At 46.9% G+C, this 26,499-nt stretch overlaps 3 protein-coding genes across 3 annotated transcripts in view; 2 read left to right on the top strand and 1 right to left on the bottom strand.

Moving 5' to 3' along the window:
• Window positions 1-18,425, top strand: part of cbfa2t3 (CBFA2/RUNX1 partner transcriptional co-repressor 3) — a 36,728-nt gene extending 18,303 nt beyond the window's left edge. The window contains 12 exon segments of the mRNA XM_067248886.1: window positions 2,308-2,454; window positions 4,538-4,560; window positions 4,562-4,780; window positions 5,065-5,154; window positions 6,964-7,145; window positions 8,817-9,094; window positions 9,620-9,705; window positions 11,029-11,254; window positions 11,663-11,731; window positions 12,458-12,511; window positions 14,495-14,685; window positions 15,694-18,425. Coding sequence (XP_067104987.1) covers window positions 2,308-2,454; window positions 4,538-4,560; window positions 4,562-4,780; window positions 5,065-5,154; window positions 6,964-7,145; window positions 8,817-9,094; window positions 9,620-9,705; window positions 11,029-11,254; window positions 11,663-11,731; window positions 12,458-12,511; window positions 14,495-14,685; window positions 15,694-16,068 — 1,940 coding nt within the window. The 3' untranslated portion in view covers window positions 16,069-18,425.
• A 3,400-nt stretch (window positions 18,426-21,825) lies between these two features.
• pabpn1l (PABPN1 like, cytoplasmic) lies at window positions 21,826-24,753 on the top strand. The gene is made up of 6 exons (XM_067248789.1): window positions 21,826-21,977; window positions 22,662-22,782; window positions 23,351-23,418; window positions 23,584-23,690; window positions 23,809-23,896; window positions 23,974-24,753. Exons 1-6 carry the CDS (start codon window positions 21,900-21,902, stop codon window positions 24,280-24,282), a joined length of 771 nt encoding a protein of 256 aa, XP_067104890.1. The 5' UTR covers window positions 21,826-21,899; the 3' UTR covers window positions 24,283-24,753.
• A 41-nt stretch (window positions 24,754-24,794) lies between these two features.
• Window positions 24,795-26,349, bottom strand: trappc2l (trafficking protein particle complex subunit 2L). The gene is made up of 5 exons (XM_067248787.1): window positions 26,265-26,349; window positions 25,605-25,777; window positions 25,276-25,363; window positions 25,106-25,185; window positions 24,795-24,968 (listed from the first exon to the last, which is right to left on the bottom strand). Exons 1-5 carry the CDS (start codon window positions 26,295-26,297, stop codon window positions 24,923-24,925), a joined length of 420 nt encoding a protein of 139 aa, XP_067104888.1. The 5' UTR covers window positions 26,298-26,349; the 3' UTR covers window positions 24,795-24,922.
• Window positions 26,350-26,499: the final 150 nt, after the last annotated feature.

The following is a 26,499-nucleotide window of genomic DNA, read 5'->3' as shown; positions in this document are numbered from 1 at the left end:
ATTGTGTGTGTGTGTTTTTGTATATTGGACCATGGGTGACTGTTTAAGGGCAATACCCTCAGAAAACACAACAGCTCTGAGTTAAACAGGGGAGTTGGGATAGGACCTTCCCTCCACCTCTCACTTGTTTGTGCTTGTGTGTCTAGAGATGAGTTGAAAGGGGAAGTGCAAGGAGTCAAGGACCATCTCAAGCACATTCAAACACGCTCTCACATTCACATACAGTTACACACACTCAAACACACAGATGGCTACAGTTTGGCAGGAGTACTGTGGAGAGAGGAGAGCCACTTGTACAGTTCTGTTTGGGGTTCTTGGCTGGAGAGGCACAAGAGCCTGGAAGTGTGGGGGGTGGATGGGTGGGTGTGATGTTGTACCTCTGGTGCTGGGGGCATTCCTGTGGTGGACTACATGATCAGCTCTGACATGTCCATCCTCTCGATGAGCTCATACAGCTTCCCTCCCTGTCCTCTCCTGTCAGTCTACAGCTCTCCATCCTTCCAGCCTCCCATTCCTCCATCCCTCCATCCCTCCAGCCCCCCATCCCTCTAACCCTCCATCCCTCCAGCCCCCCATCCCTCTAACCCTCCATCCCTCCATCCCTCCAGCCCCCCCATCCCTCCAGCCCCCCCCATCCCTTTAACCCCTCAATCCCTCCAGCCCCCCCATCCCTCTAACCCTCCATCCCTCCATCCCTCCAGTCCCCCATCCCTCTAACCCTCCATCCCTCCAGCCCCCCCATCCCTCTAACCCTCCATCCCTCCAGGCCCCATCCCTCTAACCCTCCATCACTCCATCCCTCCAGGCCCATCCCTCTAAGCCTCCATCCCTCCAGCCCCCCCATCCCTCTAACCCTCCATCCCTCCAGGCCCCATCCCTCTAACCCCTCCATCGCTGCTGCTCTGACCACCCTGGATATGTTTGACACTGGACAGTGGAGACGGCTGCAGGCCTGCAGGATGGAGGGTGGACAGGAGGAGGAGGTTCCAAACATGGCCAAGGAGAGTGTGGTACATGCCACAGTGGCTGGAGGCCAGCAGCAGGTGTGTCTTTCTGTGTTGGTGTGTGTCCTGGTTCCCAGTGTCCTCCAACACCCTTGTCCCGTCCCAGCTGACAGGGGGGCTGAGTGGAAGGACAGCTGATGGATGGCTGAGTGACAGCACCTACAGCAGACGCCTGGCTTAAAGCCTCCTTCACAGAGCATGTCTGTGGCCTGTCCTGTTGGAGATTATAGGGGCTCTCTCTCTTTCTGTTGCAAACAAACTCACAATGGCACATTTTGGATCCACAAATAAACATACAAACTGTTGGCTGGTCATAAGGCTGGTTGTAAAACACACACACAAGACATACTGCTAATGTATCTTCACCATGGTTGTGAAATACTTCATAGTCCATAGCTCATGTGTTTGTAGCAGAAGGCTTCAGTTTCCAGCCACAAGTCCCCGACAGGCCCACACAGCTCCCCTTCTACTCCTTGACTGGTTGGATTCAACTAGGAGATCCTACCAGTGAGGACATCCCAGGTCTAGCTACTGCACCCTCTCTGGCCTGGGTTGGGCTGCAGGCTGGGTCTAGAGGCCAGGGCCAGGGCCCTGGGCCTTGGGGCTGGAATGTGGAAGCTGGACACAAGAGGTCTGGGGCCGGGGCTGGTTGTGGTGTCCCTGCAGTCCCTGCCTTGCCTTGTTTGGTGCTGGTGGGATGTGTAGAGGAGCGGGGCTGGGCAGGGGTGGCAGGCGGAGGAGGCCCAGTGTGATGGACAGGGGCAGATCCAGCTGCACTTGTCACTGACTGTCAAACGGCTGTCTGGAGAGGGGGACAGGAAGGGACAGGCGGGATGGGGGTCGCTGATGGGGATGTCAGGGCTGCAGGGTTGGGGAGTGGACGGGGGTGGTGGTGGGGGGTGTCCCGTCACTAGCAGCTGAGCAGAAGAGCAGGTGGTGTTGCAGTTCTCCCAGAACTTGAATGTGGTTCTTTGGCATCCACTTCCAGACCTCATCGTATCCCACTCTGCTCCTCTATCTGACTGTCTCTGGTGCTGTATGACAGCTCTCCCAGCTCCGAAGTGAGACTCATACTTCCTCTAGGGTGACATTGCGGGGTCTTTGATCACTTTGATCACATGTTACTGTTGCTGATTTAGCAGAGTTGTTACTGAGAGTCAAACTGTGTGTGCGCATTCACTTTGGGTAAATAATTCTGGATCTGTACCTGCGTTTGTGCATAATTGTGTATGGGTATGTGTGTGTGTGTGTATGTGTGTGTGTGTGTGTGTGTATCTAACCAGCTGCCTCTTGCCTTCTGTAGGTGGTTCAGACCAGACGGTTGGAACGATGCCAGATTCACCTGCTGATGTCAAAACCCAGCCTAGGACGACTCCGCCCACAATGCCACCTCCACCCCCGGCCGTCAGCCAGGCAGCCAATCGAAACGCTTCATTCACGCCCACCAACAGTAAGTCAAGTAAGGACCCTGCATTTTTTTCTCTTTCATAACTTTTGATATTTTACTGCAACATCAGTATCACTCAGCACAATGCACACAACATTAAGCTTTAACAAAATCCAACAACCGTACAGATTTCAATTGAGATTATTTCCAAATCCTTCAACACAATCCTGTTGGATCCCATGCTGGTTGTTAGTCAGGTGTATTTATCTTTCTATTGCTTCAGATGGGGGTTAGTTGTCCTGTGTGTTCGGTCCCTTCATTTTCTGTCTGAGACAAGGTAGAACTGCATCGTCAGCTACTTGGCTGGCTGCTATCTCATCTCGGAGGTTGTAGCTATGCTAACACAATAGAGCAGTGTGTTGTCTGTCAGGTTCCCATCTAGCAGAGGAATGGGTTGTATGAGATGGGACATGGGTCTTTGGATCTAATGAGCTCATTTGGTTCAAAGTTCTCAGCTTTGTGTGTGTGTGTGTGGGGGGGGGAGGTTGTGAAACAATAGGTGTTTTTATTCACTTGTGTGTCTGGGTGTGTAGCATGCCCTTGCTGCTGGGACAAGTGTCTCTGAGCATGTTTGAGGGCGGCTGTGGCATTGTGTGTGTGTATGTGCCTGCACGTGTGTGTTGTTTACCAAATGTAATGCTACAGCAGTGGAGGGGACATGGGTTTGGCGGTGTCCAGACCACTTTCTTCCCTATATAGCAATGACAGGCTGTGTTGTTTCACCTGTTGTGGCAGTCGCCACTGTAGCTCGCGCCCCTCGCTAAAACCAGATCACAAGTGTTGCCTGACCGTCGGGTCACATGACCAGTCCATATGCATCCACACTCCTGGCAGCAGATTAGAGCGCAGGGAAACAACAAGAGGAACTCTTGTTGTCGACATTGGAAAAAACACACCTACAAACACACTCGCTCACACATACACACACACACTCTCTCACATGCACATATGCACACACACACATTTCAGATAGGTATTTACATTTAGACTAGCTGAGAAAGACATGAGAGAGCTGCAGGCTGATATAGGGTCTGAACATTTCTAGGCACACTGACAGAAATACTCACTCAATAAACATGCATACAAACATATACAGACACTCAAGAGTAATCATATACACATATACAGATCCATAGGCATCTTGAACATATAAACAATGTATGAATACAAACGCACAAAGACACACACTATAACTCTACACTAGACTACAGTTGTACATCAGACTTGTTTTACTGCCCATGGGGGTCCACCATCTGCACAGGCATGATGTTCGAATGACATAGATCTATGAATATATGATATGATTATACGATGACACACGCATCTTGAGGCTAGTGATGGGATAAAAAATATACCAGGTAAAGAATTGTAGTCGACAGTATAGAAGATATTGGGTGAAAGAGGGCAAAGGTAGTAAAGAGGGAGGGTTAGAGTTGGAGTGTTGTGTGTGAGGAATGAGGAGGTGTGTGTGTGAGTGTGTGAGTGTGTGTGTGTGTGTGTGTGTGTGTGTACGCTACAATGATCCTTAAAGCTGCAAATCTACTTTCAGCTGGTGGACATGTGCAAGGCCAGATTTAGCAGCACACCTGCTATTGGAATAAAAGTAACACAGACCGCCAGCCTATTTTAGGCCCCCTCTTTAACATGTCCCTCATATAGCTGTGTCCTAGGGAAGGGACGGGAGGGGGAGCAATCGACTGGCGTGTGTGTGTGTGTGTGTGTGTGGGGGGGGGGTCAAATGAGACAGCTGAGGTTGTACGACATACTTCAACACACACAAACACACACACACACATAGTCCTCGACACACTCTGCCTTCAGTCAAAGTGATCAGAGCGGCAGCAGGGTAGGGTGCAGAGTGGACGGACGGTCTTTCTAAGCCTGCAGCCTGTAGCCTGGACCCTGGATCTCTCCACACACGGCGCCTCCACTAGGATGCATGTGCCTTCTCCACCCCCCTCCGCCCCTCCCCGCAACACTTCTGAGGACTGGACGGACACGGGCCGAGGGCAGAGAGGGAGTGAAGATAACGGCCGACAGTCCAGCAAAGTCATGCCTCTATCCCTCCCTCTCTCCTCCTCCGCAGTGCTGAACGGCAGCAGCCACTCCCCCCACCTCGCTGAACGGTGCACCGTCGACACCCAACGGCTTCAGCAACGGGCCCGCCATGTCATCTACTGCCTCGCTGTCCAATCAGCAGCTGCCGCCGGCCTGCGGCGCCCGGCAGCTCTGCAAGCTGAAGCGTTTCCTCACCACGCTGCAGCAGTTTGGAAACGACATCTCGCCGGAGATCGGAGAGAGGGTCCGCAGCCTGGTGCTAGGGTTGGTGGTGAGTCTACAGAAACATGACACTCACTGAACTCTAGTGATAGATTCTTTACTTTCTGAAGGTACATAGTACACAGCAGTTTGGCTGGGTAAGGGGAAGCCACATAAAAACCACAAGAAATCAGTTATTCATGTGATGTATAACAAAATAGTGAAGTGTTAGTGAGTGGTGATGTGCTGTGTGTCACGTATGCTTTCTCTCTTTTTCTCCTCTTCTGTTTCTGTCTGTCTTTATCTCTGTCTCTCTGTCTTTATCTCTCTCCCTTGGTCTCTCGGTGTTGACAGAACTCCACTCTGACCATCGAGGAGTTCCACTCTAAACTCCAGGAGGCCACCAACTTTCCTCTGCGTCCCTTTGTCATTCCATTCCTCAAGGTAAGGGACTCCCACCCATCACCCTATCAATGTGTGTGTCTACCGTGTGTGTGTGTGCACACGTCTGTTTCTATTTGTGAGTCAGCCTCTGAGAGTCCCCCAGCTCAGATTGACCATATGGTGATGATGAGAGAGTTAGCAGTCCAGGCTGACACACTAACTAACAAAGACATGGCCGCCAGAACACAGTCTGACCTGAATACTCTGTCTGAGCGGTGGTGTTCCTTGAAGTGTGTGTGTGTGTGTGTGTGTGTGTGTGTGTGTGTGTGTGATTGAAGCCACCCAGACCCTGATGTCCATCCAGCCCATTCTGCTCCTCCTGATCTCCAGGACCATATGGCCAGCGTTTGTGATTCATTAAATCTGGAGCACCAGTGTCTACCCTGGGCTGCAGTGTGTGTGTGTGTGTGTGTGTGTGTGTGTGTGTGTGTGTGTGTGTGTGTGTGTGAGTGTGTGTGCGTGCGTGTGTGCGTGCGTGTGTGTGTGTGTGTGTGTGTGTGTGTGTGTGTGTGTGTAGAGCCACTGACAGATGTTGGTGGGGGAGGCTGATGTGTTGATGCCTTGTGATCTAGTCCTCTGCCTACTGTCAGGGGTCTGTTAGGTTGTCCATCCCACCCTCTCTCTCATCATACTGCTGTCGTGACAACACAAGACTACAGCTGTAGGAAACTCTACGAATCTAAAGACACAACGCCATAGAAGTGTGTGTATGTGTGTGTCTCAGTACTGAGTGCTGGGTATGCTGCCTAGCAGTGACCAGGCCACACATTCCTGTCCCACGCACTCTGTCCCCTGATTGTTCCCAGCAGAGACCGGCGGGGTGGGGGGTGGGGGTGGGGGGAGGGGGGGGGTCAAGCTTCCAGGGTCGGAGCCTGGCCTTTCTCTGAGGCTCCAGACATGTTGTTGTGTGCTGTTGTGGTGGGAATGTATGCAACACACAGACACACATCTATTCACTCACACAAACACTCTGACAGCTATGTCACAGACTGTACTGTGTTGCTTTCTGTGCCTTAACTGTAACACACTGCACTTTGCATAGAGTTTTTGATTATTTTTAATGGTATTTGCCCCATGTTTTTGTGTGTGAGTGTGTGTGTTTTTCAAGGCATTGCCAAGTGAGATCCAGGACTGTCTTGTTAGAGGAGGTGATAATGAGCGTGTGTGTGTGTATTTAAATGTGTGGCCATGTTGTCAGATAGCTCTCCTACACTGTCACATTGACAGAGAGCAGCTCTGCCATGTCCCAGATGTATGGTCTCACCACACACCAGGCAGACTGACACACACACACTCACCCTGGAGGAGATATACACTGGGGAGGAATGTGTTGAGGGATCTGTCTTATCTCATTCTGTCTCTGTCTCTGTCTCTCTCTCTCGCTCTCTCGCTCTCTCGCTCTCTCTCTCTCTCTCTCTCTCTCTCTCTCTCTCTCTCTCTCTCTCTCTCTCTCTCTCTCTCTCTCTCTCTCTCTCTCTCTCTCTCTCTGTCTCGCTCTCCTCCTCCTGCTCTCTGTCTTCTTCCTCGTGCCCTCTCAATCTTGCTACTATTTCATCCTCATCCCTCCTTCTCTCCCTCCCTCCCTCCTCCTCCACTCCTCTCTCTGCCCCCTCGTCTCCTCTCATACACAGGCTAGCAAATCTTCATCCTCCTCACAGGGTCATTGATGTGTACAGAATACTGCATGACGTCTCACATCGGAGGGACAGCAAATAGAGATCACCTTCTCCTTTCCAGTTCCTACTTCAGGAGCCTAAAACACTGTACATGAGTTAACTTATCTGTCTTGTTTGTGTGTGTGTCTCCCAGGCTAACTTGCCCCTGCTTCAGAGAGAGCTGCTCCACTGTGCCCGGATGGCCAAGCAGACCCCGGCCCAGTACCTAGCCCAGCACGAGCAACTGCTGCTGGACGCCAATGCCAGCTCCCCCCTGGACTCCTCTGAGATAATGCTAGAGGTCAATGAGCACGGCAAGAGGAGGACACCAGACAGGTATGTCAGTGAACTGACCAGCGTGCACACATGGACACACATCCACAAACACACACACACAAAATAGACTTACACGGACTCTCACAATCCGGACACAATGCATACCCAGCTGTAAAACAACTCACTTTTCCTATTTTACAAAATAAGAAGGGAGGGAGAGAAGGAGCGAGAGAAGCCCTCTCCCTTCTGCCACCTTTCCAAGGAGGGAGGGACAGTTGGGTGAAGGCAGAAAGGCATGAAGAGAGAAAGGGGGAGAGAGAAAGAGGAGTAAAAAAAGAGGGACAATAAGTTAGAAGACAGAAAGAGAGATACCATGAAATAGCAGCAGAGGCACAGTAACAGTAACAGTGTACTATACAGCTCTATGCCAGTGTGAGGGCATCCATTGCATTCACAGTTCCTGCTCTGTCCTTCCCTATCTAGTCTGCTCAGTAAGGACACATGCATAGACAGAGGCCTGTTGCAGCCTTCCACAGCCCTTTTGCTCAGAAACATTGGACTGGATAGGGGAATAGATAGGGGAAGTAGAGAGGCAGAGGAAGAGAGGAGTAGTATTATTTCTGTCCTCTTCTCCTCTTCTCCCCTTCTCCCATTCTCTCATCCTCCCCTCTCCTCCTTTCCCATTCCCCTCTCCTCCCTTCCCCTCTCCTCTCCATATGTCAGGGCTGTGTCCAGATGGTGATCTGCACAACCCCTGCTTCAGCTCATCCTGCGGGGGAAGGAAGGGGGGGCAATCCTGCTGTAATTTGCACACTTCTGCACTGCCTCTCCCTCCCTCTATCCCTCCTGCCCTCTCCCAGTCCCTGGTTTATAGTGTCAGATCAGGCCGGACTGCTGGACAGACACAGGCCACAGCCAGCTGTTGTTCTGGTTTGTGGTGAAAGATGTACACACACATACACACACACACTCACATGCATGTTTTCTTGTATAGTCATCCGAGATTGGGGTCTAAAATGTAAACGAATGCCCCAGTCTTTCACACACACACACACACACACACTCCTAGGTCTACATAAAAATACACAGCAAAAATCTGTGCCAGACAAACGCATACACACATGGCTACATCAGATGCACTAATAAACATAAACACACACACATTCATTTGACCACATGACTCCCTGATCTCAGGAGTGATGGAGGGGTTTACCTCTGGATGCCCAACTGTCCCACCCTGATAAACAGATTAATATCAACACTCGCCGCCGCGCGGGCCAGATGGTGGACAAAAACACACATGAACATCTGCCAAACACACACACACACACACATGCTTGGTGTGTTTGTGTATGAGTGTGTGATGGGGTTGGGGCGCTACTTTAATCTGAGGGATGTGGAGGCAGATTGAGATTAAGAGGTTGAGTTGTGCCCTGAGACACTGCCTGCAGTGGGAGGCTGTGGTGTTGCATTTGGAGCACATCTGTGTTCAGCCAGATCTCCTCTCACTGCAGGGATGGTGGGGGGCTGGGGGCTGGGGGCCAAAGTGGACATGAGGAATGCGGACACACAACTCCACACATCCAACAATCACAAACCACAAACACGTGCACACTCTAACCTGTAAAGTCATAGTGATGAATCGTTGTCATTTATACGTAACCATGCCTACCTTCTTTCCCTCCTCCGACCCATATCCTTCCCCCTCCCTTCTTCTCTCCCCTCCCCCAGGACCAAAGACAGTTCAGAGAGAGAGGGCCTGCACCCTGAACACCTAGCCAAGAGGCCTTGCACCATCAGCCCCAGCCAGCGATTCAGCCCCAGCACAGGCCTGCCCGCCCATCCGCCCCCCAACGGCCTCCCCCACCCCCCCAACGGCCTCCCCCACCCCCCCAACCCCCCGGCCCCACAGCACTACCGGCTGGAGGATATGGCGTTGGCCCACCACTACCGGGACGCCTACCGGCACAACGAACACCGCGACGGCCGGGAACGACACCGGCCCACCGGTAGGGTAGTGGGAAGGAGGGGGGAGGGAGAGCGGGGGAAGGAGTGAGTGGGGTGGGGGGGAGTAAAGAGAGACAGAGAGAACGAGAGGAAAATGTGATTCTTTATTCTCTACATTCTGCACAGTTCATCGTGACCCTTTGTTATTTGCTTAGTTTTGACCCACTGATTTGATAAAGTCTCGGATGGTGGCTCTGGTCATGTAAGATGAGAGGAGAGAGCTATGCCCTTCCATGTACAGTATGTGTCTACAGAACAAAGGCAGGTTGTGAGTTGATTCTGATTATCCCTATGGCAGTGGATCTATTAAAAGCCCACCAGCTAGCGACACATGTTTGGAAATGTCCTCCCAGGCAGCCAGATATATGTCTTCTCTCTGCCAGAGCCAGAATCGCAACCATAAGCAAGCTACAGAACCTTAATCTGGAGCCAAGATGGCTGCCATGGCTATATGTGAGAATGTACACATAGCATCATCATCCTTACCCTGGCGACTAAGTGCTGCACTGGGCCTCTTTGTGTTGCAGCCGTTCACGGGGCACGCCAGGAGGAAGTAATTGATCACCGACTTACAGATCGAGAATGGGCCGAGGAGTGGAAGCATCTAGATAATGTACGTATCGCTGGGGTAGGGACTCCTGTTTCCTTTATATACACCCACTTTACACCCACTTTCACCACTCATGCAACATACTGTCCCTCAGTACCAGCGGAGGTGGAGGTGGGGTGGGGGGTACGTAGAGAGACCAAGGGGGTGTTGTTGACAGATTTAAGAACCATAGCCACAGCTGAGCTGCATTGTGATGGCCAGCTGACTCTAAAGAGGTTGTCTCAGTTCTAGGAGCTGAATGGACAAAACAGAAACTCCTACATACACACACACACACACACCAGGGAACTCACCTTCACCCAGACTGAGACACCCCTCTCTCCCTCCCCAAACATGCTGTATTCGCTCACAAACATACACATGCACACAGACTCAGACAGGGTGAGCAGGGCCTCAGATGGAGCGAGGGAGCCAGCAGAGAGCATCCCCAGCTGGGCAGAGCAGCTGAGACAAGAGCTGCAGTCATGGAGGAACCGGCCAAGCCTGGACCCCTGCCAAACCAGAACCACTCCACAGATAGAGCTAACACAGAGAGAGGGGGAGGGAGGGAGGGAGGGAGGGAGGGAGGGAGGGAGGGAGGGAGGGAGGGAGGGAGGGAGGGAGGGAGGGAGGGAGGGAGGGAGGGAGGGAGGGAGGGAGGGAGGGAGGGAGGGAGATATCAGAGGCAGAACGAGACCGAATGAATGGAGAGGATGTCAAATCCATTTTGCAGACTGGGGGTGGAGGCTCAGAGCAAAACAGGGTGAGGGTTGAAAGAGAGACAAAAAGAGAGAGACAAAGAGAAAGAAATAAGGAAATGTTTTAGCAGACATCTGAGCAGAAGGGTGGAATGAATTGGTTCAGCCTTTTTCTATCAGTAGCACAGCTGTTACAGTGCCATGGCTGCTGTACTGTTCTGTATAACCACTCAACCTGACACACGCACACACACATACACACACACACACTCACCACTGTTGGGTCTCGCTAAAAGGGGCACAGACGCACTCCAAAAAACAGGCTTTGAAACACTCTGACTACTTCTAAATGGATTCCAGAGACTCCAGAGTTGCTCCAAAATGACGCAAACCCTTGATATCGTTCTACCTCCATCAGTAGAACGCACTTCAGATGAATTTATGATTGTGTTTTCCTCAGCCTTACCACACAATTCTGGAAACAGTGTGAATGAACTGTTGATCTGACCTCATGTGAAGCTGGTCTGTTAGGGGCTGTTCTGACCCTCCTGCTCTGGTAAACAGCTGCTACGACTGTGTCTGTTGGGAGAAGCCTTCTAGCCATCTCTCCATATTCCTCCCATCTAAACCACACTCCTCTCCCCCCCAGCTGTTGAACTGCATCATGGACATGGTGGAGAAGACGCGCCGGTCGCTGACAGTGCTGCGCCGTTGCCAGGAGGCCGACCGCGAGGAGATGAACCACTGGATCCGTCGCTACAGCGATGTGGAGGATATGAAAAAAGGTGGGAGCAACGGACAGCACCGCCCTCCTCCTCCTCCTCACCACCACAACTCCTCCAACACAGCTAACAGCAGCGAGTCTCAGCCCATAGGTACTTCCACTGCGACCGGGCACGTTCACAGAGCCCAAGTGTTCAGGAGCGTTCAGAATGAGAAGTGTTGCAAAGAGCAAAAGTATTTGTCTGTGTTGTATGGAATAGACAGATGTGTCAGGCCGGCACATTTAGTAATGTATCGGCAATGGTCTTGAACATTTCATCCGGTTGGACTCACCTCAGTGCCACTGGCATGCTCCCATGGGTCAGAGGTCAGATGTTGGGGATCAAGGGTCATTCTCACATAAACACTTGCAAAGTAGACCCATATTGTCGGCTTTAGTGTAAATCATGCTTGAAGCAATGCATTGGGAGACAAAGAGAGCAAGGATTATTAGGGTTGCGCCTGTGTGTGTTTGTGTGTGTGTGGAGTGGATACTGACGGTGCATGTGTGTGTCTTTCAGAGATCCATAGAGACTTCCTCCACAGGCCTGCATCTGGATACCTTCCAGAGGAGATCTGGAGGAAAGCTGGTAAGAAACACACTCTCTCTTTCACACACAAACCCCCAAAGACACACACACACGTATTCTATGAAACAAAACACTTACAGGAAAAACACACAAACAGCTGAAATACACAAACGGAAGACACACACACAGAGCAGTGGTCCTCCTTCTACATTCAGCAGTAGGCCTGGTAGGCTGTAAGGCAGGGATGGAGAGCCTTGTCTGACTGTCATCAAGGCTGAGTGCTCTCCTTCTGTCACCACTATGAAAGGCGACTGCAGTTCAACTTGCAGTGAAAATTCAGTCACCTTGCCAGGCCAAAGAAGGCCAAAGCAGTGCAGCACAGATGAGACCACAGCCTACCTGGGTCCTACCACAAAAGCAGCCTCATAGTTCTCAATAATTTGAATATGACAATACTGAACATAAACCTTTCAGAGTAATATGGCTTTGTACTGGCTGGGACATAATACTGAAGATAGCTGCTATGTTTCTATCATCTACAGGGCTGTGTGTGTGTGGCTGTATGTGCAGTACAGCCCTTCCCAGGAGTAAGCTGTGTTATAGCCTCTGCTCCTCTCCAGTCCCAGAACAATTAAACTGTAGTCAAATTCTAGTACAGTCGTATTCTAGTACAGCCATAATCAGTCATATTCTAGTACAGAACTGTCAAGGGACTAGATGCTGCTGCTCTCTGCGAACTACTGTGCTGAGAGAAGTCAGTTGTAACTGCAGTTGTTCTTCATACAGGTACCCCAGGTATCCAGCTTTCCCCAGCTCTAAAGCAGCTCCAAAACAAGCAGGGTGAGTAACAACCGCCCATCTCATCCTCATGTGTGTATGTGTCTGTGCGTGCATGCGTGTGTGTGTGTGTGCGTGTGCGTGCGTGCGTGTTGGCTTGCCAACACGATCCTACCTCGTTCCTAGAAGCCAGGCTAACTTCAGTCCTTCTTTAATTAAAACCAGACACATCCTCCGTGGAGTAGTTCAGGTTGAGAGACTACAGTGCCTTTGAAAAACAAGATCTGAAGTGTAAAAAAGAAATAAGAAAAAAAAAACGATATCCCAGAAACCTGCCAAATCCCCCTGGAATTAAAACGTTAATATTGCTACTCCCGTGTTTTCCATTAAGTGCTAATTGCTCTAGCATCTGCTCTGCAGTCTCCTTGATAAGAAATAATTAAATTTGCAAACTAATCTTAGTGGTGCATGCATTTGGCTTGATTATTGAGCGACAGAGGATAGTGCAGATAGTGAGAGGAAGAAGCACGCACCGATGGAGAGGGAAAAAAAAGGGTGGAGAAATGAAATGAAGGATGAAGGTAGAGAGGGATGAAGAAAGCAGTGAGACGTGTGTGGGAGGTGTGGAGGATACTGACGGAATACTAACTACTTCTCCAGTTAGAGAGTAGGGGAGTCAGGCTCATCAGGGATACACACATGCTTGCACACACGCACACACACCCACATCATTACAGCACCTCCACCGTGTGGAGTGAGCAGGCCCCCCATCTCCACCTGTCTACCTGCACAGCCTCCTGAGACAGCTGGAGAGAAGCAGGGGGAATAGGACAGTTACATATGAGGCGCACATGTGTGCGTGTGCACGCATGGTAGGTGAGGGAGTGACCAAAGGCCTTTATTTGGCTTCTTTGCTCTACCAGATGGGATTTTTTATGTTATAAGATTTGTAACCATGATGTTTCAATTTGCTTATGAACTTGGTGATTAATTATATTATTGTAAAATAGGCTACCACCTTCTCCAGAGAGAGAGAGAGAGAGAGAGAGAGAGAGAGAGAGAGAGAGAGAGAGAGAGAGAGAGAGAGAGAGAGAGAGAGAGAGAGAGAGAGAGAGAGAGAGAGAGAGAGAGAGAGAGAGAGAGAGAGAGAGAGAGAGAGAGAGAGAAAAGAGAAAAGAGAAAAGAGAAAAGAGAAAAGAGAAAAGAGAAAAGAGAAAAGAGAAAAGAGTTAAAGAAAGAAAAGGTAGAAATACAGCAGAAAAAAAATTGCCTTCAACTTGGCTATTTCTGTCCAGTTTAGGTCCATCCTACCACGGCAGACAAATAAAGGGACAGAAATGGTGATTCCTACCTTTAATGAGCTGCAGCAGGAGTTTTTCTGGAAGCTTCTATTTTGATACTGCATCTGTAGAAGGAGCGCACACCTGATTGTTCTAAAAACACAGCCTATATTCACTCATAATGTTGACAGTTACAGCACATAGGACCCTTGTCAGTACAGCCATGTATCACTAGGGAGGTAGTTCTCCCTCCCAGGGCTCCCAGACCCTGTCTGCATGGATACCTGACAAATACATAATTCCCTGGGGTTATGTCTGATCTAACCTAACTGGATGGGTGACAGCAGGTAATCCTCACAGCTGTTTGTGGTCCAGTCATGTCAGATAGGTGATTTCTCCCAGGAAAAAAACAGGAAGTACACAGTGACTAGACACCATCATACAACTGCAGGCCACAGAGTACTGGGTTAGTATTCCAGTTGATGATCAAAGTTCGGTGACATCTGCTGTTCTCACTTGAAACTGATTGTTACCAGACGTGCTGAGATGAATTATTAAAAGGGAGCTCTTTTTTTTGCAAACGTGTTAAATCTTGAATGATGTACATCTGTTTGCTGAGATAAAACAAGCACAGAGCTTAAAGAGCCTCAATAAAGGACGACAGAGAAGAGCAAACTGGGAGAAGAGGAATGGGCATGGGAACTGACGCCTTTATCTTTCTTTGTCTCTCTCTCGCTCTTCTGTCACTCCCTCATGTCTATGTCAGAGGAGGCAGTGAACGAGGTGAAGAGACAGGCCATGTCGGAGCTCCAGAAGGCTGTGTCGGATGCAGAGAGGAAAGCCCATGAGATGATCTCTGCTGAGCGCTCTAAGATGGAGAGAGCCCTGGCCGAGGCCAAGCGACAGGCGTCGGAGGACGCACTGACTGTCATCAACCAGCAGGAGGACTCCAGCGAAGTGAGCATCACAGACTCCCTGTCTTAAACCCTCAGGCCCATACATTCACATCCTGTTCACAGCCTCTCTCTGTCACTGCGGTTCCTCACACGACACACTGTCACACATGGAACTGGCCTCCTGTGCAAACACTCAGAAGCACTTCACGGCATCCTTAAAATAGGACACACCATCCCACACCTCAACTGTAACTCATACTGTCCTCTCTCAGACAAACTTAACTAGCTTGTCTACCCCTTACCTTTTTGGTTCCTCATTCTCTCACTCACTTTCTCCCTGCATCTTCCTGAGCCATATAGTCATATAAAGTGCTCTCCTATTCCCCCTAGTGTTGCCATGTCATAGTGATGCTAATGTATATCTCTATTCTCTGAGGCCTACAATAAGTCTCTAGACATATTCAAATGTATAGAGAAGAAGAATCTCCACAATACATTTTGACTGGATGTTTCTGAGATTACAATTTGGAAGTACCAGATCTTTCAATTTTACAAGTTCAACGATCCAAATTTGCATATGACCCAGCTGTCTGACCAGACCCTGGCTTATCCACGCTGGCAGGAGGTTAGTGGGGCCTGGGGCTGTAGTCCAGAGGCCTGCCAGGGCAACAGCAGCCCCAGATGGCTGGAGCATTGAGCCAGGGCCAGGGCCACCACATGCTCCACCACCAACAACTGCTGGAACTCTTTAGGTTCATTTGTGATGGCTATGAGATTTTTTTGTCTGTCGTGTCATTCCAGCTATGCAATGTAATCAGTAATGCTCAGTAATTTGAGTATTCAACCGGACTTTTGTTCCCGGGAAAAGTTGACATAGACATTTTACTGAACGTGCATTAACTCCCTTGGAGTTAATGGTCTAATTCTTTCTTTTTAGGTGATCAATAGAGCTTAAACAAGGACCCACATGGCACAGAATAACAGTTTTAAATAAAGAGGCATATGGATGGTTTTAATGCCCAGAGATTTATTTTATCAACCTTCTTTCTTCTCCCCACTGCCTCTCCAGAGCTGCTGGAACTGTGGACGGAAGGCCAGCGAGACCTGCAGTGGCTGCAACACAGCGCGCTACTGTGGCTCCTTCTGCCAGCACAAGGATTGGGAGAAGCACCATCACGTCTGTGGCCAGGGGCTTCAGGGCCTGCCCGGGAACAGCTCTGTCCCCCTGGGCACCCCTTCTTCCGCCTCAGCCTCCTCCACTGCGCCACCTACCCACTCGGAGAACGGGCCCCCAGGCCCGCTGTCTCTGACTGGACAGAGCACTGTGGGCGGAGGGGCTGGGAGCATGTCCTCGAGTCCCAAAGAGGCTAGTTCCAGCTCCAGCAGTGCCTCTCGGTCGACCACCCCTGCCACGCCCGCTCTGCTGGACGCCACCTCCCGCTGACCGTGCGTCTGTCACCCCCCCCCCCCCCCCCCCCCGCTACATCCACTGAAGCTACAGCACCCTGCATCCAAACCAAACTGAGGAATCTCTGTCCATCTGCACTCCATTCATTCACTCCTTCCTAACTACAGCTGTAAGAAAAAGCTACACCGCGTCACCAACTTACTGAATACTTTTAGCTACCTGACGTTGACCTCATTCTTTCAACTCCCCAGCCTCCAAAAATGATTTTTTTTCCCTGCTGGCTACATAGGCTTTCTCTATTTCAAATGCACCAATCTACAGGCTTAAAATAAGTTGCTTGGGGTCCACTGTATTTGTTTAGCATGGATAGTATGGGGCCTTCCTTCACTGAAGCTCTAAGACAGACACCAACACAGAGAGAAAATCTCATCTCTCCTTGCCCCACTATGAATGCATGGAGTTGATAGGTGAGCTCTGATCATGTTGAGTAATATAAGCTTTGAGATCCATGTTATACCAACCCATAGCCTCAGAGATGTAAACTCAGTGAGATGATGTATGTGTCATGGACATGCATGGACCCTATAACAAGACTGATGGAGGTAAAGCAGAAGTAAGTAGGAGATACCTAGATTGATAAGCACTTGGAGCAGATTATGCTTTAACCAAGCTTCAGCAATGCTCCAACCCCAGCATGTGCACTACCAGTCTGGACCAATCAGAGATGTGGCCACTCATTCTGTCAGTCTGGACAGTTCCTGTATAGTGTCAACATGGTATGGAGACAGACAAGGGTCTTAATACATTTGTTTAACCGGAGAAGAAAAGGAGAAATACTTGGTGCAATTTGATTCCTCAGAAACTCTTCCTTTCACAACACGGCTAATTATTTATCTAATGTTTCTTTTTTGGCTTTAAGGGAAAAAAAGTCCAAATATTCTGAATGATTAATAATAATGATGCTAATAATAATAATAATGTCAGAAATAAAATAAAAAACCTGTTAACTACCTTGCTAGCGAGCCAAGAAAATCTACACCGGACTCACCTCTCTGTACCGATGTAAACCCAAATGAATTCAAAGAAGAAGAAAAAACACAATCCAAACCTTTTTATTACACTGCCAAAGTTAATGGGAGACAAGGAGAAGCACTCATCTTGTAACCAAACACAAGCAACATCACCTCCTCAGTAGCAGATTGAGCCCTGAAGGACACAGGCTGTAGCAGAGCAGCAGGACTACCAGACTGGATACAGTCTGCCAGACAAGCAGGCCCACAGACCAACTAGGATTCTGTATTTTGAGGAAGTATGTAGCTGGTCTGTGGCTGACCTCTACTCTCCTGTCCTGGCCTACATTGACTCTTCCTCAGTGGCAGCTCAGACTAGAAAACACCCTAGCGGAATGTTGTACTCAAGTACACCTGCCACAAAGACTTTAGAGAGGGAAGGACAAGAGACTGAGCAAGATAGTACTCTAAATGGCAAAGACAAGAGAAGGAAATGGTATAGAAAAAAAAGACAAAACAGATACTTGGCCTCTAACGGAATACGAATGGCATAGGAACTGCCAAAAACCTCAAAAGAACTGAAAAAACCCTGTCCAAGCAAGCATTGTACAGTACGGCTACGACCTTCCTTCCTATTCGTTTTTTCTAAGATCTCTATGAAGAGGAAACATTTGAATGAATTGTTGTACCTTTTCACCCTCCTCCATCCTTTTCCAAAGCATGAGAAACAGACTAAAGAGCCTCATTGAGGAGTGTAGATTTTTTTGTTTTTTCTCTTCTATCTCTCTACCTCCCCCCAAAATCTCTACTGTTTGTTCCTCACCCCTCCAGCTTCTCTCAATCCCCAGTCACACCTGACCTTCCCCCTAACCCGACACCACTTAGGACAGAACCTTAGAACAGTTCTGTGGGATAGGGATGATCCTGCTTGTAGATAGAATAATTTATGTTTCTCAATAACGTCTCTGTCTCTGATGCTGTCTACCTGTGCTATCCTTTGTATGTACCCAGAAACACAAATATTGTTTTTGTCTTTTATTCTCTCTCGTTCATTTGGGCTGAACATTGAAGTCAGAGCAAAGACACTCTGTGGGAGAGAGAAAGCCCCATATTGTACTTATTGTTGAATTTTGAATTGAAGAAACTCCTGTTGTAGAATATTTTATATTGCTCGCATTGTAAGACAGTGAGAGGACGGAGGTGCAATATGAAGAGAATTCAGCTACTGAAAGGGACCTCAGCAACTGCCCCTTAGGGTGTCATATAATAGAGATACATATAAATATATTTAAAGCAACATCAGTAACTTAATGTGAATGTACATAGTATTTAAAGAGGTCCAAAAATGTGTTTGCCAAATAACAGAAACCTTTAAAGTATAATGTCCACAATATGATTTATTTTTCTTTACAATTATTTTGTTGTTTTTCAATCATAATTAATAACTTCTCAAGTTAACAGTGACCGCTTCATTTCTAGCAGACTAACACAATCAGTCAAAAGTGGTTGTGTAAACTGGTCACAATCATCTCCTTAAAGTGCTCCAGTAGGTGTTGCGGTTGATTGACATGTCATACTCTATAACTAACTCCCAACCGGAGGGGAACCGTCTGAAACTGTGAGAAACATTGCCATCCTTTGGTCTGACATGCCACTGCAGTGGTCCAGCCTCCATTCACAGCAACCCACAACCCCATGAAGCAGCCCAGAGTAAGGAGGTAATTAAATCCCTGAATGGAAATTCCCAACTAACCTGATTTTGATCTTGTCACTGCCGACTGTGTTCCCATCCTGTCCATGTAGATGCAGTGTGGACACATACAGTATGTTTTGGAACAGAGTGTAGACCTTTCTACGTTTTTACTTATAGGTAGAGTTGTCACAGTTGTCACAGTTCCAGACTTACAAGCTCTCAGACAACATATTCCCATGAGACACAGAGATGCTCTTGAATTAAGATTTGAGGGGAAATTACAAACCCAAAAGGCCCATCTTATTATTATAACTAAATTATTTGGGTATATAGGACTTGATTTGGCTGTGTAACCTCTGAAATGGACCAAACTTTGCAAATATTTCTGTTACGCCTTTTGTTTGGAATGTTCCAGTAATAGCAGGGGTCATTAAGGAATCAGATGTTTAGATTGAACCATTTGCTATATTTACCACATTATGTACATGGTCTAGTTTACTACATGCCCTTATCAAACATAATATATAAACCTCTCAAATGTGATGAACTGTGAGGTACCCTTACATCTGTATGTAGCCTTTGTGTGTGTCCTGTACAGTATGTTACCAATAATGCATCGACTTCAGCCCATTTGTGTTGGTGAACCTCTTCAGCACGATCTTAACCTGCGCCTCAAACCATACCCCCCACCTCTCCCCCAACGCCCCCACCTCAATACCTACCTCCTGGAACCGTACAGCTAAGGACTGGGCCACAATCCCGGGTTTTCAAAGCAAGGTTGTTGGCGGGCGTGCAAACACACTGAGATGTTCTGAAATGGTAAGGGTTGTCAAAGGATTTGTCATCATCAATTACTCCACATGTTTCGAAGACATGTCCAGCCTCACTCAACCAGCCTGTAGTCAACCATCTCTCTACTACACTGGACACACACCATGTCCACTGTGTCCAACATACACTCTATTGTTCTCTCATTACCAAATGAAACTCAAACCTGTTACATGCCATTTCTTGTCCTAAACCAATAAGAAGCACAGACCAAAGTTATCCTATGGGGCTGTAGATGTTAACATGGAGTGTAGAGTAGGACATGACCAGAGGAAGATGGAGCTCCACTGTATCAATTAACCAAAGTGTCTGAAATATACATGCCCTGAGCACATAGGAAAAAAACACAAAAAAAGATGCACCGCCAAGAGAGGAGATTGGGTAAATTATTGATACAAGACAAGCAATCAAAGCGCTTGTTCCTGTAAAACATATCTAATGACTCGGTTTGGAGGAAAGGATAGATGAAATTTAGAATTCCTGTTAGATGCTTTGAGTGTTCTTACAAAACCTTGCTTGTGGATAGAATAAATGCATGTCTGTATGTGTGTATGTATGTATGTGTTTACATGTGTGTGTGTGTGTGTGTGTGTGTGTGTGTGTGTGTCTGTGTGTGTGGGGGGGTTTACTTTTTATCCTTACTTCTTAATTTCTCTGTACAAACATACTTGAAACTTTCTGAGCTTTAATGAAACACATTGGGCAGATGAATGGCAGAGAAAAAGATGTAAACGGCATCGCTAGCATTCTTTCTCCCTTTACATTTAATGGACACACCATATTTACTACATAGGGCTGTGATGATGACAATTCCACTGCAAATACCCATCATGCTCCACTCAGTGTGTTTGCATTCTTTTCTAGTCTGCCAACCAACCCTGAAACACAAATATAACACAAAGAGCTGTCACAACAGTGACTGCATTACTGACGAAAATCCAACCAAAAATTATATTTCCATATCTTTTTTACTTCCCCTCTAGCCTCTGAGCCATCCTGTTGGGCTAGAGCAGTGTCTGTTGAGGTATACAGAGGAAGCAGATTAGCCTACCTGTCACTGTGTCATAGACTATGATTATATCCCATCAAAACTTCAGTGTTGGCTATTGTTATTCTGCTTGAAATCCACAGTCCTGGGGTGTACTAAATAGATACCATTCCATTCCTTTTGATCTACATACAATTCTTTCTCACAGTTATCTGTTATGGCGATCATCATCATATATGAAGAAGACAAATTACAAATACTAACAGCTTGGCACCTGCTCCTCCCCTAACCAGTTTACACCTATATATACCAATGGAGTTTTGTAGTTTGTCTGATGGTTAGCCCTGTAAGGTCCACACTAAAGCAAGTTGAGTTGGTGAAGGTGTACTTGGTTTGCCAAAATGCCATGGTGGGGATAGTGGTGTTTTCTATTATAGCTTGGAGACAACAAAAGCTTGTTTTTTTTATGTGTAGGCATTATTATACTGTATTGTGCAATACATTATTACAGAAAATACTATATTTCTGTAGGAGAGGTCCGCGCTTTGAAGAAAATGTTTTTCTTTTCTTTTTTCCTCTTCAAGGGTCCTCCTGTTACCATTCTTTAGATGAAGTGAACTGTGCCAGAATAATTTAATTCAGACGTTTATTTATTTCTTGCATGCTTTACTCCCTGTTGCTCTTTCTCCTCTTTATCTGTGCGCTCTGTTGGATGTGTGAAGCTGTACATGATTCTAATTCAGGTTATTGTCTGTGTTGAACTATGTAACTGTGTCATTAAAAATGAAATTAAACATTACCCTTAGGTCTCCTGATTTTCTTCAATATACTCCATAAGTGCTATATTTTCTTAGAATAACTTTATTCAGTCCAAAAAGGACTATTTGGTGAGATATTCATAGCCAATCTACCAATCTAACATGCCTTGATCTTACATATTATATCAGGTACTTATAACATTCGAAATTGTTTACACATAGCCTACTGTAAGAATAATTAAATCCTGACATGAAGGGTTGAAAGATATGCTTCACGGAATGGCAGTTAATTAAGGAAACGGACGAGTCAAAAACACAGGTGACATTAATCAGCGTCATTTTGACAGACTGGTGACAGACTTTCCCCTTGCGACGGACGAATGGTTTGGTTATTGCCAAGTCTGGTATTAATGGTCGTATTCTTTTGGAAACTCGAGGGGGTGGACAACAATCTCTTGTTTGACTGAATTGGTAAAGAGGTAAGATATAACCTGTGTTGCACTTACACTGGGCTGGCTGAGTCGTGTGGCACGTCGAGGGAAGAGCGGTATCCCACCTAGTCGAGCATGTTTGGAGTCTAAAAACAGAATATGGCGGAGCAAACACAGGACATGGACTATCCGGTAGGCGAGCCCACCGGCAACGGGGATCATTATGCTGAGGACCCGGTGCGTAGAAGACCTTTTGTGTTTGCATTGTGCTTTCTGCTAGGACGGGTTAACATGAGCTGTCCCGATTTTTCGCTTGTAGGCTACGGATAATCATCATTTGAATCAGCACTAACCGAAGGTTCTCAGCCATCATTGGGTGTATTTGTCAATTCCTTATTGCCATGCCCATCATGACCAATAACACATGTACATGTCATCTTAAATCCTCAATCATCATTTCTTTACTGGCACGGGCACTGCATGGGTGCAGTAGCCGCGCCTGCGCCATAAAAGTCCATATTGCGCAACAACCATGAATAGCCCACAGCATTACAAGTGTCATCAAAACCCTGAACAACTAGTAAACTCTGAGGACGTGCCATGCAGGCATAATAACAATATATCCGACTTAAATATAGTGCTATGTTGTTCATGACATTGTTCAAACGTGTCTTGTTTGTATGTGTGATATTCTGACGCTGCTCACCCCTCACTCAAATCAGAAGGCTATATTCTATATCCTATTCTATATCCTCAGTGACATAGCTAGTGTAGCTAAAACACAACCTTCCGTCCTGTAATTTAGATGAATCAGTAATGTAATGGCAAGAGGGTGAAAGAAGGTTGCATTTCTAGGCTTTCTGTGGAACAATGCATTTATTGGGTATTCAAACAGGGCTGTAATCTGACCTCACCTTCCAGGAGTTGGCAGCCATCAAGGCACGTGTGATGGAAATGGAGGAGGAGGCTGACAGGCTGAGGGAGCAGCAGCATTGTGAGGCTGTAGAGAGACAGCTTCTCTGTAACAACACCACCCAGGCAGGTAAGACCCGAACAGCCAACCAGCCAGCCAGTCCACTAGGCAGGTGAGATGCCAGGCAGCAAGTCAGTTAGCTGTTGTCCAGCAATAAGCCCCCCCACCCCCCCCCCCCCCCGCCCCCAAAAAATAAACATACCCAAACACACACCACTCACACAGTCAGCTGGTGCACACCTGCGCCCAGAGTCCTTCTGCCTGGCTACACTATTTCCACAGCAACACTCACATGTGCCTCATCAGTGGCCATTGACAAGAGCAGTGAAGCGTTGAGTTCCAGAAGGGTCACGCTCTCTGCCCAGGAAAGAAGTCAACCAACCATCTTGTCTCCCATACTGGATAAATGGATCAAGATCTAACCATATCATATGTTTACTTTTAACTCAAACTGGATGGTTTTCTGTTTTAAGAGGCAAGGCTTCCCTGGGGCCTGTTCCATAAAGTGAGTTTACAGAGCCAGGCTTATGTCAGTTACTTTCCCAGACATAAGCCTGTCTTAATCTGTAAACTTGCTTTATGGAACAGGCCCCTGGTGTGTGCTTAATGCAGACTATCCTGTTGTTTCACCCTGCAGGCCTGTTCTACACCATGACCCATGAGGAGAGGATGGATGCGGACAACCGATCAGTCTATGTGGGCAATGTAAGCCACTCATTCATCCTCCCATTCATTCATGAATTCACACGTAACCCATCTTTGATGTAGTAATGGTCAGTTAAGAAAAACCTGTCTGACCATGGTTTATTTTACTATTTCAAGTTTGGAAAAGCAAGCTTGGGCAGTTAGGCTGGTCTGTTGTCATTCTAGGTGGACTATGGAGCTACTGCAGATGAGTTGGAGATCCACTTCAATGGCTGTGGTCCAGTCAACAGGGTGACTATCCTTTGTGACAGGTTTTCTGGTCATCCTAAGGGGTGAGTTGAACCTCATGCAGTGTCCAGCTTCACTAGTCTAATTATATATTTACAGTGTACAGTACCTTGTTTCCGATCAACTTGCAATTGCCTGAAGTGATCTCACTGTCTCTCTCAGGTTTGCCTACATTGAATTCTCAGATAGAGACTCAGTACAGACTGCCATTGGCTTGGATGAGACTATGTTTAGAGGCAGAGTGATCAAGGTAGGATTTGTGATGAAGAAATGGACTGCTCCTACTGTATTCTTACCGGTGTCTGACTGTGACTTTTGACCTTGCAGGTGCTTCCTAAGAGGACCAACATGCCAGGCATCAGCTCTACAGACAGAGGGGGTCAGCGAGGCAACCGACCCAGGGGCAGAGGATTCCGACCCCCCAGGTACATTGGAGGCTTCCAAGGCCGGTTCAGGTACCCGCCGACCAGACCGGTGGTTCCCCACCCTTACTATGGCCCCCCAGGAGCAAAGAGACACTGGGGACCCCCTGAATACCGGGAACAGGCCCCCAAACGCCACCCGTGCCTTCTTCTAATCACCCCACCCACGGAAGCTCCAGGGCCCAGTGGACACCTTTATCCACAGCAGCGCTGACAAACACCCAGCTTTCTTTGCCACAAAGAGACTTGTCTTGAGGGACAATATCCAGAGATCCCCTCTGTTCAGTGTTTTCTATGCATGTTAAAAGGGAGAGGAAAGCACAGCACCAGTGTTTCAGCTTTCTCACTCATGGATTCTAAGAAGGTGATTGTTTACTAGGCATAAAGGTACATTGTGGTGGTTTACCCTCCTCCTGTACTGGGAGTATGATGCCTCCAGTTCAGTTCTTCCTGTCATACTTTGTGCCTATGGTGTGCTTTTCTTGTCAAGCTTTGAGCATGTACATTGTCCTATTTTCTTTTGCTTTATTTCCTAGTTATTTTATATCTAGATATACCTGCTTTAACTGAAGTGAACATTGAGTGATTGTGTGATCTGAGTGACAGTCCACGGATTGATTAGTAATGTTGATATTACTGTGTATAATTTCTTGTCTTTGCTTTCAAAATAAAATATTTCCCTCTGTATTAAGTATCTATAGTAGAAGCAACATCAAGAGACGGTGATTGTTTTTTTTTCACTTATATTTATTTCACTGATATTAGACATGAGGCTAAATTTAAACAAACAAGGGAATATGTAATGTAAGATGTTTCAGGGTGGTATGTACAGTTTGGATGAACACTGGGGAAAATTAACAAGCTTGCACCATCATTGCAGATACCATACCATCAAAAGCCCTGTGAAATTTAGACAAATGGAAAAAGAAAATGGTCAGGGCAAGAATAAATTATTTGTCATCAGTGTTCATTCTGAAGAATATTTAGAAAAGCAGTGTTTAATTTAGAAAAATAATGTTGAAAAGTGTGTAACTCACTTAGACTGAATAGGGTCCCCAGGATTGTAGAATGGGTTGCACATCACATCAGTGAAGGAGTTGTGTAATTTTCTAAACATCTGAAACAATTTCCAAACAATTTCCTGAAATGAAAACATCACTAAAACAAAATTATTTATAATTTTGTATAGGGATTAAAGTGGGCTTACACTTCTTATCTCATTGTCCCGTAATGATGTGTTAGATGAGTCCACCACAATTACAAACTTCACCTTGGAGTTGGTAACATACCCATATCTGATGTGTCAGTCAAGGTACATCAAAAGTGCCACAATGTAAAAACAGACAGTGGTGGAAACAGAACAGTACACACGTATACTTCAGTGGGCATAAGTTATAGACATTACATTAGACTCATTACATAATCTCTACTACATCATTGGAAACAAATACACTACTGACGACCCTATGGGCCACTGAGCTGGTACAGAACTAACACTTTCTCATCCAGGTATTTTTTTTTTTTCATTAGGGATACACTTTATAGTCCTCTGTGGGGTAGAGCAGGCCAAGGTAGAGCTCCCTTTGGTCTGCCATTGCTTTCCCAACAGCGGATATCTTCTCCTCGACCACGTCCAAGGATGTGTGCACCGTGTAGTGGAACTTCAACTCATTTTGAGTAGGAACACTCTTGATGTACAAGGGGTAATTCTGTGTATGACAAGAAATACCTCTACTGTGGCTCATATACAAACGAGAAGTTGAGATATGTTGCACTTCACTTTAAACAATAAGAGGACCTCCGAAAACGTTGCCGACTAATTGTCTCTTGTGGATGCGGAACGAAGATAAACGGGTTTTGCCTGAGACATTCTATTACCAGTCTGAAAGGGGTTCAGTGCAGCATCATTTCTTTTCGAAGGGCACAATCTGAAATACTGCTAGCTCTCCACATTACATCAAAATATGTTCCATTGAATTTAATATCTTAGCCTATCAACAACAACACAGCAAAGCTAGCTAGTAAGAACTAGCTAGCTCTAACACACTGTCTTGGTATCGGTCAGTAGCTATTTTATGTTCAAATAATATAGATATATGGCTTAATTGTTGCTATCGGAAAAATAATTCATTTGAATTGTACATGTATTTGGAAATATGGCTTCACTGTATAGCATTTATAACAAAATATTGTTACCTCTTTAGCGATGACAGCAATACACACCGCCATGTTGGATTCTAGTCACGTGATCACATGTCCAACAACATGTTTTTTAAACGTTATTGTTTTTTAATTATCACTTTGAAATAATACTTTTAAATGAACGTTAGCCTATAAAATTCCTTCACATGTCCACTTAATCTAGTATTCTATCTTATTGGCAACCTCAATCTGCGCAAACTTTTGCACTCAAGACACTAATGAAAGCAAA

The sequence above is a fragment of the Osmerus mordax genome, chromosome 13 (assembly GCF_038355195.1).
Source record: "Osmerus mordax isolate fOsmMor3 chromosome 13, fOsmMor3.pri, whole genome shotgun sequence".
In the NCBI taxonomy this organism is placed as follows: domain Eukaryota; kingdom Metazoa; phylum Chordata; class Actinopteri; order Osmeriformes; family Osmeridae; genus Osmerus; species Osmerus mordax.
Note: the sequence above shows the minus strand (reverse complement) of the source record. Positions and strands in the feature narration are given on the sequence as shown.

Excerpts from the sequence above, each read along its gene's own strand:
- trappc2l (XM_067248787.1), bottom strand. The coding sequence starts at position 26,297 with ATGGCGGTGTGTATTGCTGTCATCGCTAAAGAG. Across the intron at positions 25,364-25,604 it reads CCCACAGAGGACTATAAAGT|ATATGGGTATGTTACCAACT; the intron begins GTATCCCTAATG and ends CTGACACATCAG. Across the intron at positions 24,969-25,105 it reads GGGGACCCTATTCAGTCTAA|GGCTTTTGATGGTATGGTAT; the intron begins GTGAGTTACACA and ends TAAATTTCACAG.
- pabpn1l (XM_067248789.1), top strand. The coding sequence starts at position 21,900 with ATGGCGGAGCAAACACAGGACATGGACTATCCGGTAGGCGAGCCCACC. Across the intron at positions 21,978-22,661 it reads ATCATTATGCTGAGGACCCG|GAGTTGGCAGCCATCAAGGC; the intron begins GTGCGTAGAAGA and ends CTCACCTTCCAG. Across the intron at positions 23,419-23,583 it reads GATCAGTCTATGTGGGCAAT|GTGGACTATGGAGCTACTGC; the intron begins GTAAGCCACTCA and ends TTGTCATTCTAG.